At 32.2% G+C, this 16,462-nt stretch overlaps 1 protein-coding gene across 1 annotated transcript; it reads left to right on the top strand.

The window, feature by feature from the left end:
* The first annotated feature begins 5,975 nt into the window (after positions 1–5,975).
* ARA6 (Ras-related small GTP-binding family protein) lies at positions 5,976–12,651 on the top strand. The gene is made up of 8 exons (XM_012225567.4): positions 5,976–6,145; positions 6,491–6,570; positions 8,345–8,428; positions 8,569–8,663; positions 8,832–8,937; positions 10,290–10,379; positions 10,463–10,549; positions 12,348–12,651. The coding sequence occupies exons 1-8, from the start codon at positions 6,121–6,123 to the stop codon at positions 12,384–12,386; spliced, it is 606 nt and encodes a 201-aa protein (XP_012080957.1). The 5' UTR covers positions 5,976–6,120; the 3' UTR covers positions 12,387–12,651.
* Positions 12,652–16,462: the final 3,811 nt, after the last annotated feature.

The raw sequence follows: 16,462 nt of genomic DNA, 5'->3' as shown, positions 1-16,462 counted from the left end.
AAAAAAAAAAAAAAAAAAAAAAAAAAAAAAAAAAAAAAAAAAAAAAACGAAAAATAGTACCTGATATAACTTGCTTCCCTCATTGGTTGATTTGAGAAGCTCCATAGCAGAATCTAAAGCAAGTTTCAACAACTGGAAGCCTTTCATCCCATCTTCACTTAGCTCTTCGCCGCTGTCCCTTAGCTCCTCGAACAAAGGGCTCAAGAGCTTGATTCTACGTATCAAATTGCCATGCATCTTCTTGCATACATTTTTACATTCAGGTAACCCAGAAACCTCCTTCACAGACTCAATGAATCGACTCATCAACTCGGATTTTGGATCCTCCTTTAATGCCATGTGGGTCAAAGCCCTCTAAAGATTGAGTTAATAATAAAATAAAAATCCAAAATTCAGCTAGATTCACTTTCTTGGCTTTTATCCTCGCTTTCTTACACTTTCTGTTCTTCCAAACACTCCCGATCCACCACGATCGCCGTTTCTCTCATTTGGGTTCCTCTCATTTGTCAACTATATTCAATTTACAATGATAAAAACCAAAAATCCCTCAATATTCTTGGATTCATAACATTTTCACATCAAACAAACAGATGGGAATCTCACAAAATTACCAAAATGAAATATTTTTAAACCGATAACAAACAATTAATTGATGCAAAATGCTTTATTCTTAATTAATAATCACAAAAATTTTATCTCAACTCCGCACGAATCAGTCCGCGTCTACCCTCAACGTCAGCTTGAACTCTGTTCTCAGCCTGCCAGAAATTTCGCTCTCATTGAATATTTGCTTTGATAGATAGAATCATAGAGGAACTGTCAAAAAGATTACTCCATGTAAAAGCTTTGACGCGGCCTATGAGAAAAGCTTGGCTGAGATACGTAATAGTTGCTCTGTTAGGCTTGGGGAGAAAGGTTTCGCTTTTACACACGGAGATTGCTGTTTTGAATTTTGATGTCGGAAAAGAATGGGATTTTAACAGAAAACTAAAAATTTTTAATTCATAAAATTATACGAATTTCATAATTAAAATTTCTTATTAAGTATACGAGAGAAAAATAAATAAATAAATAAAATATGATTGTGGTCTACATTGGTGTCTGCTGTGGCGGAACACGCGTCTTGATTAACTATGATTAATAACAAATTTATCAATACCTCTAAAAAGTTTTTAATTAAAAAATATTTTTCATTAATTTATTTTCTAAAAATTCTTTTGTCCAATTTAGAACAATTGGTGTCACAATTTCAATTGAAGGGTATATATGTAATACAGTGAAACAAATAAGATTAAGGTTGTATTCAACAGTAGCTTTTTTTAAGTAATTTTTAGCATTTTGATGGCCAAAATTGTAAATTTTTATAGTGTTTGATAACGGAGCATTTAAACTCACTTTTAGAGGTTAAGGTAGTATTTTATAAAAAGTTAACTCATATAACGTTTAACTTTTTATGAAAAGTTACTCAATTAGCCAAACTCTACTAAAATGTCCTGAGCAATGAATGCTTTATCCATGAAAGCCGAAGAAGCAATATGAAAATATGATATTTTCCGAACTTAAATTTCACATTTGACCAATACTAAAATCCTCCTTTGTTCCCAAAAGAAGAAATAATAATAATAATAAAAAAAATCATCCTTACAGTGTAAAAAAAAATGCATAATATAATTGAGTTGATAATTGTTTTTTATTTATTGACATTTGATGGGATGCGGAATTCGAACTTAAAACCTCTCACTCATTATATTAAATAAAAAGACCAACTAAATCACCCGATTTGCAATTGAGTTATTAATTTTTCAAGTTGAAATATCAAAAGAAAAATATTGGTATGAAAATGTCATGGGGATTATTTTTATAAAATAGTTTGTAAATATGCATTATTTTCTATTTAATTTTTGATTAGATATTAGAATTATTTATTACATATTCAAATTTCTAAACCAGTCCATGTAAAGAGCAGTGTGGATACTATTTTGTACATAAATTTTGAATAAAAAAATCAACATTATGCATCGACTTTGGCCAATTAAAATCTTAATTGTTAATTTAAAAAAAAAAAAAGAGATTAGGTTTCTAACAATTTCTTAACTATGAGATTAGTATATGATGTCTAAAATATTTATTTTACTTTAAATTTCAATTTAATTTTAGTTTCTTCAATTGTCATCCAATAGTCTACCAAACATAAGAATTTTGGACATGTTAATTTAGAATAATGGAATTTAAACATTTTATAGGTTTTCTAAATTTTGTTAATGAAATTGATTTATTTTATCATGACCTTAATTTCATTTCCATCATTTTTTATTAATGTTGAAATTTAAATCATTCAATTATATTTTAAAAATACTTTCAAATGTGTAAATTTTATTTTTCAGTCAAACAATAGAATATATAAGTCTAAATCCTTACAGTTTATAGGTTATCGATACAAATAACCATATAGATTAATACTCTCTTTGTTTCATTTTATTTGTATGATTTAACAAAACACATATATTAAGAATTTAGTCAATAAAAATTATTTTGCCCCCTTTACCCTTAATAACTCATTTAGTCAATAAAATTTTTTTTATATCCATATTAGTTAACTACCAATTGTTAAATGCTTGTCATATTTGAAATTTCAAATTTATGAAAATAATTATTAAATTTATTTAGATTACAATAAATTATTAATTAAATTAACTGTATTATCCTTAATTTAATACATCTAAACAATAAATATAAATTTCTAGTCACGTATAGAGGATAAATATGAAAAAAAAATACTACTCTTTAAAATTATAAATATGATAAATATTTAAAACATAATATTTTTTCAAATATACAAATATTTAAGAAAGGAGACGGCAGCAACTTAATCAGCTAAATAAGCCGCTGAGCCGCCAGCTAATGATGCGTCAAAATCTAATCGGTCAACCACGTGTTAAATCCAGCGCCGTTGTGTGGAGGACAGATAGATACACCGGCTACGTCTACCATTAGAATTCAGACTGCGTGTACAGCCAATCACCGGCCTTGACCTGGACAACACGCGTTAGATTTATTGCGTTGATCTTTTTGTCCAATGATTCATAAGTTTTTTTTTTTTTTTTAAATTAATGAAAAGATAGAATCAACCAATCAGTTTTTAATGTTTCATATTCTATTAAATCTATTTTCCTGATTGGGTCATTTATAAAAGATAAAAGCTCATTATTTTATTGGGAAAATCGCTATTTTTTCTGCCTTTCAGATCGGCTTCAAGCAGGAACAAATGAGAAAATAAAATAATGACTGAAAAATTAAAGAGAACACGATAGTTTAACGTGGAAAACTCCCCAAGTGGAGAAAAACCATGGCCGTTGTCAAACGACAACCAAGAAAAATATTCACTATACGGCAAATTGTTATAACCATAATTACAAAATATTTTTCTACCCGACACCCTCAAAATACCTTAAATATTTTATACTCCAAGGGACTCCAAGAGACTTGCTCTAAATCCCTAATATAAAACACATTCAAGTATTTTTGGTGTGTTTAGAAAATTAAACCTTGGCTTCCTTTTATAGCCAAAACCAAGTCCCTAAAATGCTCTTCTCCCCACGTGGGATTGAGCAAAACTAAATTTTATATTATTTTTTTTCTTTTGTTTTCAACAAAGGAGGCTAACATATTTATAATTTTATTATTAAGAATTAAACTAATTAACATCCACCGAGAATTATAAAGTTACTTGGCACTATTATGCACCCATTTTTTTCTTATTAATTTAACTTTATTTAAGAGAGATCTTTCATCTAAAAATACTCCAATATGGAAAAATTAAATCTCATTAATTTGTCAATATACATACATCTAAATAATGTTGAAGCTAATTTCATAAATACATGTTATGAGAGATTTAAAATTAAATATGAAAATACATTTGATAGATGAGATGGGATGACAGAAATCCCTTCTCCCTTAATCGGGAGGGAGATCTTTTGTCCCTTCTTTAGTGGGCTTCGGATACCAGACACTGGATGATTAAAATTTAAAAAAAATATACAAAAGTGATAAAAGTTATTCTCATAAAAGTTAATGTTAAAAGAGATGGTTGCTAGCATTCCTCAAAAAAAAGATTCGTACTAGATTCAAAAAATTAAATAAAAAGAAACAAGCATGAAAAAATAATTTCATTTGATAGTTCTGTTAAGTAATATTCAATTATTGGTTAGACATGTGAAGAATGAATCTATTTTCCTAAAATTTTAGCTTTTGATATCTATTTAAAAGAGTTATAATAGGAGATAAAACATTATTCTATCCTGAAATTATGGTCGGTCCAGCATCACTCACTAATAAATTATTTTAATTATTGACAATTAAATTTCTCCACTAGCTTATACTAGTTGATCCGATCATGATAAGGGACAAGGTTGAAGCAATGGATTGTGTAAAACTTGGATTTAGACATCTCATAAATTCTAATCACTATCAAAATAATTATAACTATCTATTTGGATTATTGACCTTTAAGGGTTATTTTCTTTTTGACCGAAAAGATTTTTATGTTACACCACACCTCCCTTGCAAAACGACACTTTAGCAGACAGTGTAAAATCGTCGCCTCCTCATTACAGCGCGGGCAAAAACGAGGAACAACAACATGCCTGTTTCTGAGAATAGGAAAAACAGGTAGAATGTTGGATAAAGCCCGCCACACAAAATTTTTTACCTTTGGTTGAACCTCCAGCTTCCATAAGCTTTTGCAAAGAATAGCCGGCAGAGTAGCAGTCACATTACTTTGAGAATGGAGCAATTTATAACCACTTTTAACAGTATAGGCACCCTTTGTATCATAAAACCATCCCCAACAATCAGGCACACCTTCAAGACTCAACGGTATTCGTTGTATCAATGAAAGCTCAGACCGGATTTAGCAGCTGCTCCAAAGTTTCTAAATCCCAACGGCCAGATTGTCGATCTATTAAATCCGCTACAACTAAATCAGCAATCCCCGTATTATTTATCGAAGAAACCATGGGCTGAATCGGGTCTGGCAGCCATGGAACCCCAAAAACCAAGGTATGCTGTCCATCTCCAATGTGCCGAAAACATCCTTGCTTAAGTAAAGTCTGACCCGCCATCAATGATTTTCATACAAAACTTGTAAGTATCTAAGAATATAAAAATGTAATTAATGAATTGTTTTTTTAATTTTATTATTGTTTATATTAAACACAATAACTATTTCTGTAATTTTCTAAAATCATCTATATAATTTTTAGTGATATGTTATTAAAAAGAGAGTTATTAAAATTGGAGTGATGATGTGAAATAAAGAGTAATTTAATTAAATTAATTAATATTGTATTTTAATTCTTAAAAAATTAATTTTTTAATTATTATGCAAAAATTTGGGAACAAAATCTTAAATGATAAATATTTGTAGGCTAAATAGTAGTATTGGAAATGAAAAAGTAGATTTATAATTCAATATTTTGGTTAAACGAAATAGAAATTATAAATGACAGCCTAGAGGAAGATACTGAAAATATAAAATATTACAATAGAAATGCTTTTATTTTATAATATTTATTCCAAAGAAAAGCTATTTATTATTTATTTTTTCCATTTCACTCAAATGGTTAATTAAACTTTTTCATATAGAATAAAAAAAATATTTTTCTTTAATTCTATAAAATTTTTATTTCAAATTACCTCAATGCATTTTCAAATCTCAAATTTTCTTTTGGTGTTAGTGAGATCCAATAAGTAAGAATAGAAAAACAATAAACTCTTTTTTTTGAATTATGAAAAAGCGACATGTAAAAAGAATATGAAAAACATTAAAAATTCATAGTTTAAATGGAAGGATGGAGTATTATTATTTCTAAAGAAAGTGACTAAAAGATAATATCTTGCTTTATGCGACTGACACGTGTGACCGTGACCGTGAAATGGAGGTTATTCCAATAACAGACTACCTAACAAAAAAGCAGCTAAAAACCAAAAATCCATTTGTGTGTCTTTTCGCCTCAAACTCTCTTCTGTAACCCTCCACTTCAAAGTTTAAACCCTAACACTACAATATATACATACGGTATATCTTATTGTAATTTTATAGTACATCTGCACGGATTCATGGGTTGCTCCTCCTCTCTTCCAGGTATTTTCCAATTCATTTGAGCTTCATTCAATTGCAAGTTATAGGGTTGGGGTTCTACTGTTGTAAAGTCTAGTTGATCAAATGCGATTTCAATTTATTTTCGTCGCCTGATTGCCATAATTTTGTTTAATTTATGGATTCTTGTTTAGTTCCTTTTCCGTTTGATTGAAATGGTTGGATATAGAGATTTCATTGATGATCGTTGCTCAATTTGCTTAATTTTCTACGTTTGTATGTGGTTTTTGATGGGAGGTCTTTTTGTTGACCCATTTGAGAATTGTTGCTAATTATGTCATTTTAAAAATTTTCTCCCCATTTTTTTTTTTTTTTTGGTAATGTTTGTAGATAGGACTTCTGGGCGGTTGGGTGGACTTAACAATTCTGAAAGCAGTGGAGTTTCTGATGCCAAAAATTTACGTGTGAAGGTAGTTTTGATACTTTAAGTATTGACTTAAGTTTATGGAATTTCATCTTTTTGAAATTAAATTTTATTATTGTTCATAATTTGGACAATCTAAAATTCCATGTGGGTTGAGGATAGGGTTTGAAGGAAAACTTCTTTTGCGACTTCCAAATGGAGGCTGAATGTTAACTTGATGGGCATTGTCGTAAAACTTTGTATGAATTTGTCAATGCTGGTGGTTGTTAAAGATGTTATTTCTAGTTTGCTTAATGATCCCTTTTATTTATATACTATGAGGCCATTTCTTTTGAGAGCTTTTCATGTTTGTCTTTTAAATTTTAGTTTTTCAATTTATATCCTTAATGGAAACTCACAGTAGTTATTCTTCTCAAATTGAGGCATACTGTTTCATATTTATTGACTTATTGAGCAGTTGGAAATGAAAGCTGAAAAGAAAGTGAATTAAAAAAAAACAGCAGCTATTTACCTATTGGAGAATATCTTCCTGGCCTTGATATTTTCGTTCCATTTGCTTCTTGTCATAAGGATCTCCTTGTTTGACAACCTTATGAAATTCTAGCAATTTCCAGTGAAGTACTGGTAGTTAGTCTTCAGAAGATATTGAGAAGCCTTTCAGGAAAAACTCTATATGGATATGGAAGTATGGGTTTTATTCTCCTTTTTAAGGAAATTTTGCAGACTTTGAAGTGAGAGTTATTTGGCAATGCCACAGAAGTGCTTGAATGATAACATGTATTTTATCAGAGATTAGCACCTCTTTGCTTTTTATGCTGTGTTGACTGGAAGACGGGATCATGTGGGTGTTTTAGAATTTGAGATCCATCAGTTTTAAGTTTTACATTTTTGCTCCTTTTTTGGGTTATTATATCATTAACAAACTTTGATATAGTTGTTGGTTTAATTTGAGGTCTGAGCTTTGAAATTCAGGTATATTACGCATCATCAATTTGACTGAAAAAAAGGTGCTCAAAGTTTGAATTATCTTCTCAGTATCATTTGGAAAACCATACTATTTCATTGATAAACTTCTTGTGTGGTTGAGAAATGTCTCATGATTTGTTTCAGCATGCAATAGATAAATATGGGATTTGTTCGGCAGTTTCTTTATATGATTCAAACTCTCATAGATATTTTGCAGGCAAACTAAAGACGTGGAAACCATCTAACAGACTATTTCTTTTTCATTTCCCTCTAGTCAATAGTTTCTTATCCTGTCTTAGATCATATGTTTTCTCTCTCTCTTTCCCTTCTTCCTGGCCTCTCCTATTTCTACTCTGTTCTCTCTATGTCTCTCAACAGAACTACTAAAAACATAGTACCTCTGTTTTTATTGGTATTGGTTGAGTTTATATTGTGTTCTTTTTCTTGGTGGTTAGATTTTTAACTTTTGAAGATTGTCACGTTCTATCTATTCGGTGAAAAGCAGTAACAATCTCAAAATTATTATGAATACTAGGCTTTGTTTTTAGTTTTCCTTCAACATTATTTATTAGTTTTGTTATGACTTCTCTCAGATGCAAATGCCTGTTCCTTGTGCAAAGACTCCCCTTGCACCTCAATGACTACTACATTTTTTCTCAATATCCCGAGGTTTTTTTTTTCTTGTTTTTAATATTTGGCTTGAGTTTACATGGAAGGAGTATCTGTGTTTTATGGGAAGCCACAGTAAGCAGACAATACTATTATCATTGCAAGATTGTACATATTTTTTAAAAGTCATTGCTAAATATTTCTGACTCAATACAGCTGAGCTCTCATTTTCTTTCCGTGAACAGCTGGTATTATTAGGTGATTCTGGAGTTGGTAAAAGTTGTATTGTTCTTCGCTTTGTTCGTGGTCAATTTGATCCAACATCCAAGGTGGGGAATTTGTTTTTGCTCTTTGTTACCCCAACATCTCTTCTTTTATATCTGAAAATTTGTCAATCATGGTACATAAAAATATAAGAGTTTGTTCTGAACAAAATTAGCAACCTAATTTTTTAAAAATTTTTTTTCAGGTGACTATCGGAGCTTCATTTTTGTCGCAGACAATAGCTTTACAAGATTCTACAACAGTTAAGTTTGAAATATGGGACACTGCAGGGCAAGAAAGGTATTGTTGGCAAATTGATTTTAACATGCGCACAATGCACACATACAGGCAAACTCCATAAGAAAGTTGATCTTCTATACTGTTTCTGATGGTAGTCTTCACTTCCTGCCTTTCCCACAGATACTTATTTTGCTGTGAAATTCTAATTACTTCCTGGATCTTTGTCAGGTATGCTGCATTGGCACCGTTATACTACAGAGGTGCTGCAGTTGCAGTTATTGTGTATGATATAACAAGCCCAGAGTCATTCAACAAGGCACAATATTGGGTGAAGGTAGCTTCCATGGACTGCAATAGTACTTATTCTTCACCCCCCCCCCCCTCTCTCTCTCTCTCTCTCTCTCTCTATATATATATATATATATATATATATATATATATATAGATTGCATTTAACATAATGAGAAAGTTGTTTGCTAAGGATTAAGACAATTTTTGTTTGGAGTTGGAATAGGCTAATCAGAAGTTACAGTACGTATAGAAGTTTCAAGCTATAAACATTTTCTGTTAAGGTTGGTGCTCTTAAACTTTTTGAAGTAGTAATGATTGTTTAGAAAATCCCATTCAGAAAATAGAGCCAAGCGTTTATTGAATGAGAACATAGAGTCCACTAAGTCAGGTGATTAGAAGAAAAGTAACTTAGTATATTGATAATGCAACACAGTTTGATTTTTGTTTACCATTTTTCATTGTCTCTAGAAGTGGGAATCTTAGATTGCGGTAGTATGGATCATGTTGATTTTGCTATTGTAAAAATGTGACATGGTCAATATATTTCGTTTTACCGCCCTGCTTGAAATGACAAATTGGTCATGCCCAAAATGGATGGTTTGATGGGTATGTCAATTGTCCGCTAGCATTGCATTTGAATGAACAATAACTTGAAATTGAGATTTGGATTTGACAATACATAAATTTTCTTTTTTCTTTTAATTGTTATCGATTAGATATATGGATTTAAGTAGGTTCATGAATATGGATAAAACCATATTTTAGTGCAAATTTGAAATACCTTTAGGAATAGGTATTTTCAGATCCACCTTAAATAAGTTGTTGCCTATGTTTATAAATTTAATTCTCATTCTTGAAATATCACTAAAAGACATGCTTATTGCCTTTGGCTAATGGCCCACTGGTGCCTACCTCGCAGTGTAGGAGATCAAAGGTTCAAACTCTAGCAACTGCCCTCCCCTTAAAGTATTTCAAATATACCAAAAAAGATGTACTTTCTTTTTCCCAAAACAATTTTAAACTAAAACAAATATCCTAATCTCCTCATTTAAATTCTTCCAGCCAAACATAACATAAATGATATTAATTCAATACTTTGCATGCATATTATAGAACAACCTAGATTGGTTTGTTCGAGGAAAGATATGAAAATCAATATTAAAGCTTTGGGAATCTAACATGTAGTATTTTTCTTGTTCAGAAGTATAAATAATGTCTTTGTTTTGTGACTGTTTTCTTTCTATCTCAATTAACTTCCTGTTTTCTACCCCTTGAAAGATTTCCAGGCATTACAAACGCATCTAATTATATTTTTCTTTTATGTTGACAATGATTTTGTTCTGCTTTTGTTTGTGTATAGAGGATTTTATTTGATTATACGCTGTTGTATTACAGGAACTTCAAAAGCATGGGAGCCCTGATATAGTGCTGGCTTTAGTTGGGAACAAGGCTGATCTTCATGAGAATCGAGAAGTGCCTGTTCAAGTGAGTGTGGAACTCCATGACGAATAATCAGTATGAAGCTCTTTGTTATTATGATTTTGACACTTTTTGTTTCATTCTTAAAGGATGGAATGGAATATGCAGAGAAGAATGGGATGTTCTTTATTGAGACATCTGCAAAGACTGCAGATAATATAAATCAGCTGTTCGAGGTACCTCTTGCTTCTGACTTAATGTCTCTGTGTTGCATGGCTCCTTTCATGACCATAATAACTGTGATGAATTTTGAATTTCATATGTGGTTTAATGCCATTACTATATCACCCCCCAAGCCCCAGCCCTGTCATTCAAACAAAGGGGTGAAGAAAAAGTTTTGATGCTCTCCCACAAGGCTGGGTGTAAAAGAATTTACTCAACTTGGACCCTGATTTTTATCACTTTTCATGGGTATTATAGTTAAGAAAATTCATCCCCCTCACAATCTGCCCAAAAAAAAAAAAAAAAAAAAAAAACGACAGTTCAGATGCGGAGGAAGTTTGTATGTAAATTTTCTGATGCTTGTGTCTCTTGAGAATCTGGTGTGCACTATATTAGGATAGGAAAAAAGTTTTACAATCAAAATGCGTGGTACTACTGTGTTGCACGGAAACGGAAATGAAGAAATGCAGAAACGATATGGGGAAGCGACAGTTAAATATAATTTTACATGAGGAAACAGTATTTTATACAGGGAAATGGACACATGGAAAATTTTTCTGAAATGTGGAAATGCCCTTGACTAGGAGTTTCCTTGCTTCTTAGGTGTACTATATAGTCCATTTCAATACATGCTGGACCTGCTCCACTTGTAAATAACAGATAACTCTTCAATTTCTATTTACTAGCCCTTTCTTGTCTGCTACAAATTTTTGTTGATGAAAAGTTTTAGATTGTTATTGTCAATCTATAGCAAGGATATTTACAAGTATTGGTAATCTTTGGCATACTACCCTCTTGCCTAGCCGTATTGAAGTGCCATTCCATTTCTTTCCAGTGGGTAGGACCTGGAAGTGTGATTGGATCGTTAAGCTGGATAGAATTCTTGAATAGACTTGCATTACATGATTAGGCTCTGGCCAAGCAATGGGCTTAGAATTAGTGGCATTCTATTTTGTCCATCAGCAGGCATTGGTAGTAAAGTGGTAGTGATAGGTTAAAAATTTGAACCAGCTAATTCAGAGTAAGGTTTAGGTTGTCCATAAGTCCATCTCTTATCTTATCTCTGAGAATGAGTATGCTGCTTATGCAATTTGGGTATTTGGCCTGGTTAGATGGAGTTATGACTGAAATGACAGTTAAAGGCTTTCAGGGAATGATAAATCCTATTGATTGATGTACAGATGTACCTTGACCAAAACTTGCACCATCTTGGCATGTGGTGACCGAAAGATTGTTGATTATTCATATGCTGACTTGAATTGGATAATTGCAAGCCCACTGTTTTCTGTGATTCATCCATATGTGTACTTGTGATGAGAGTTGCTTGTAAGAGGATTGCTAGGTTAGTAATGACTTGCAGTGATGTTGTAAACTGAAACGGTTGACTTCTCTAATCATCATTCAACTCAATTTGCTGTTACAACTTGACTGTAAATCAAGGAAAAACAGAGGGATGATATTCTTCATAGAAAAGGTGAGGGGAATAGAGAAATGAAGTAAAAGCTCCTATAAGGTGAAGCCTTAGTAGTTGTAGTTTCGTTAAAAAATTCTTTGTAATATTTCCCTAGTAATCATTCACATAGGGTATGAGTAATGCACATGGATTTTGTGACATCTATGAAATATTTTGTAATTTTGTTTAACTGTGAGTCTATATGGAGTGTCTTTTGTTGACCTGATTGAATTAGTGAGTTCAGCCCCTTGGCTGGTTTGGAAGTTAAGGAGCATTATTTATAGAATTTATCCTCACTGTGTATTATAGATAGACATTTAAGTTAGAGCTGCAATCTGACAATTTCTCCAATTTGGCAGGAAATTGCTAAACGACTCCCCCGCCCATCATCATCATGATTGCTGAACCTTGTAACTGAACAACTAGAGGGCGTCCAGTGTTGTGGGGACGTACTTGCCTGTATCAAATGTGTATATGTTGAATTGGTGATACCTGTAATCTTTCCTCTATTTTATGATTTGTATTTGAAACTGTTCAAGCTATAAGATTATGAATCACTTTTATTGTGTTGATCATAAAATTCTGTTGATCATAAACACACATCATCTTTATAAGACTAAGGGAGTCATTTATCTGAATCCCATGATATGGTTTATTATTGAAGTTGTTACTGTTTTAGGTCATGTTTCATGTTAAACTCTACCTTCTTATATTACCAAAATTTCTCCCACAGAGAATTGTTAGCTTTTGACAAAGAGTCTGACACTGAGGTTGAAATTCCTTGTTCAGAAAACCACAATTTTAAATGCTGTTAGAAAAACAATTGAAGGGACATTAGGCATCATGTCATGTGGTTGCTTAGCTTCTGATAATGGAGGCTGCTCTCCTTTGCTACCATACAGCCTTGTACAGAGATCTTCTGTACAGAGATCTTATGCAATTCTTCCATACGTTTCATTTGCACCTGGTTAGCATCCTCTCTGGGTGAAGTGGTGATGAATTAATGATGCTAACTTTTCCTCTTTGATTGTAGCTTATTAGTCAGCATTCACACTTTGCCCTAAAAAACTTGCTGCTAAAATTGCACCCGTAAGAATTGAACCAAGTACTCAGGGAGACTGTCTTATTTAATCTCATCCATGGTGCAAAACCAGATTATTGTTGCTAAAAGCCTATTACCCAACTTAATGGTAGGGCGTGTGAATTGTAATTATTGAGTTTTATTGTGGCAAACTAAATGGAGTCATGAGCTTGAGCCATGGAAAGTCTCTTTGCCGACTGGGCGCTTTGTGCACTGGGGAGCGTTTATTTTGTAGGATGGAGTACTGAATATTGAGTTGAAAAGTAGAAACATACTGGGTGTATGCGACTTTTACCCTTGTCTAGAGGATTTTGTCTCTATAATGTCTATGAGACCATTTTGTGGTGTTGAACAATAACCCACCATCATCTCTTCTGATTCCCAATAGCATTCACTAGTCGAGAATCTGCGAGTCTGTGTGGTTGGATTTCCTTGTATGCTTAGAGAATGTCGAGCCCTTTTCATTTGCTGCTGGCACCACCTCTATGTTGTGACAGTTTATTAAATGTCGTTTTCTTGCTGCACTCTCTCTCTCTCTCTCTCTTTTTGTAGGTACGGAAATGCTTAAAATGCTGTTTAAATTCCTAGTTTCCTACACTATTGAAATAATTGAACTATTTATCTAACACATTTTTGTTCACTATTGAGCAAATTGAAATTCTTCAACAGGTATAATTTTTTTCTTAGTCTGGAGGGTAAGATTTAGACAGTCCATTAGAGGAAGTTCCACTTTCAACATGGTGAAGCAAATGCAATAGTAGAACATGAAGTTCTTTCTGCATTTCCTTGAAGTAATATCTGTCTAGGTCCAACCCTTGGATAGGATTTGCATGGATGTTCATTGGTACTGAAAGGCTGGTCCTTTTATTTTAATCAAGTGGGGTATAAGGGCATGACAGAATTAAGTGGAGTCGAGCAATTGCTAGCTTCTGACAAATCAAGATGTGAGACTCGATGGGCTAGTTAATGAACTTTGAGGAAGTACTACTGTTTTAGCTAAGGGAAACACAGTATCAGAAGGAGATAGCATTTTGAAGGCGGGTTTTGGATAGTGATTTTGCGGCGATGAAATATGCTATTAGATTGATGATAAGTAAGATATAATGTGTTGGGGGGGGGCCAGCTATTACTTGTGCTAGGAAACATCACATATTTTATCAACTGCATTCATAAAAATCTGAGAATATTAGGGGGGCCATGCTTGTTTGAACATCCTCTAATCTATTGCTGTGCATCACTACTGTTGTTTATAGTTGCTGAAGTACAGATTTTCCTATTTTGGATACTTCAAAAGAGTTATAGAATGGTTTGGATAGTGATATACGGTTAGATAAACAACCATTAATCCCCTATTTAGAACCATATGAACATGTTTCAATTAGCACTCAGACTGTCTGCCATGTTCAATCCATTTGGTGATGACATCTACACAGTATTAAGATAATAATAATAATAGTAATAGTAAATGTTGTATTTGGCAATAGTACTTTAAATAGCTTTAAGCTTTTTGACCTGTCAAAACGTTAAATGCTATTTTTTGTAGGGTTTATTAACATAGCGTTTTGAACTAGCTTTTAGAGATTAAGAGAGCCTTTTATAAAAGGTTAACCTCTGTAACGTTTAACCTCTAACATTTTATGAAAAGCTACTAAAACAACTGTTACTAACTACTCAAATAACTAAAATAGCTAATAACTACCAAAACAATTAATTTAATTGATTCATTTTCATTTTAATTGATAGAAGAAAATGTTGAAATTTTATTATTGATCTTCCACATTCATATTATGGCTTGGTATATTTGATAAATCTTTCTGATCTGACAGTTGCGTCTCTTGTTGCAAAATTATTGTGCCATTGTCAATTCAGTAGTCCAAACTACTTCTAATCAAGTTTGAAAAGTGTGTTAACTTTTTCAATAGAGTTAAACACATACTTACGTGGGTAATCAAGTAGTAATTTCCTTTTCTTTTCACCTTAATTGATTTTCAAGAATAGAAAGCGGCAATTATGTAAAACCAATTATGGTGTTTAGATATGATTTTATTATTATATAATTAGTGTTTATGGTCTGTTTAAGATTTTGAGAATCATGACTGCGATTTTGCCAATTTATGCTGAACTATTTCATCCTTCGTCCACTGATCACTAAATCGGCTTAGCCGAGACCAAAGTCGGATACATCAATTTTCGATTTTCATTCCACCCTATTCATAATAAGTCCGCACTAATGTTTAGAATGGACAATTTCCTTCGACGTGGTTCTCTGTCTTTCTCTTTTTCGTTTAGCACCTCTGAACTCTATAGGCAGTAATTAATTTTATTTTTTCAAAAAATAAAACCTATGTATTGTAGTTTAATAATAGCTACATCTCGTGAATCAATAGTCAATAATAGTAGTAAGGGATATTGAGCTCAAAGTTCAAATCATTCATCAATAAAGAAGGATGACCTAACTTCCATGCCATAGTCTAGTCTCATTAGGCTTCTCATTGAAGGGGAAAAAAGCTACTTATAGTTTCTCGACTTTTTGCAGTTCTCTTTCTCGATGGGGGTAAGGGTAGGGATATAACTCAGTAGTAGAGTCTCACATTGATTTGGTGGAAATTTCTAGTTCGAGCCTAATTCGGACTTTTTGACATTTCGATTTGTTATTAAATTTTGCCAAGGCAATCAATCTTGTTAAACGCTTAAGTCTTTTTCTTAATTACCTTTCAAAAGAAAAAATCTTTTTCTTAATTAGGCAGATGGATCAATCCAATTTCTCACTTAGTCACATTGTGAGATTGCATGTGATCATGTGGGCTCTAAAGCTTTGATACTGAGTTTTCTTAAAAGATATAACTAAAACCGAATCTATATAGTAATATTTATATTTGAACTTGTTTGACAAACACGTGTGAAAGAAAAGGCTTAAGCTTTCTTTGATAATGGCAAAAATGGCAGCTTGGTTACCAATTTTAAGGCTATATATTGGCATATGTTTCCTTGAAAATGGCAAAAATGGCAGCTTTGGTACCAATTGAACATGCACTGAATATTTGTAGGTGGGTTCTAAAAAAAGGCAAAATCAAGTAGTTTGCAGTGCACTTGATATGGTGACCCATAACTAATTTAGCTTTTTTTTTTTTTTTTTTTTTTTTTTTTTTTTTTTTTTTTTCCGGTGCAATACCTGATTTACCAGATACAATTGATTCGTCACTGTCTCTTATGAATAAACCAAAATATCCTTATGATTTACTTCCGTCAGAATATGAGGTTCTTTCGTCTAATTTTTGCATCTTTTCTATTAAATATTTTATAAAACGATGAAAATACCTCTTTTATTTTTAAAAACACAGGGACAGATTCACTGTATTTTTCAGACCATATGAATTGCACTGTAATTTTTGT

Source organism: Jatropha curcas, chromosome 6 (genome assembly GCF_041381405.1).
Source record: "Jatropha curcas cultivar XTBG-Jc1 chromosome 6, XTBG_Jcur_1.0, whole genome shotgun sequence".
Lineage (NCBI taxonomy): Eukaryota > Viridiplantae > Streptophyta > Magnoliopsida > Malpighiales > Euphorbiaceae > Jatropha > Jatropha curcas.
Note: the sequence above shows the minus strand (reverse complement) of the source record. Positions and strands in the feature narration are given on the sequence as shown.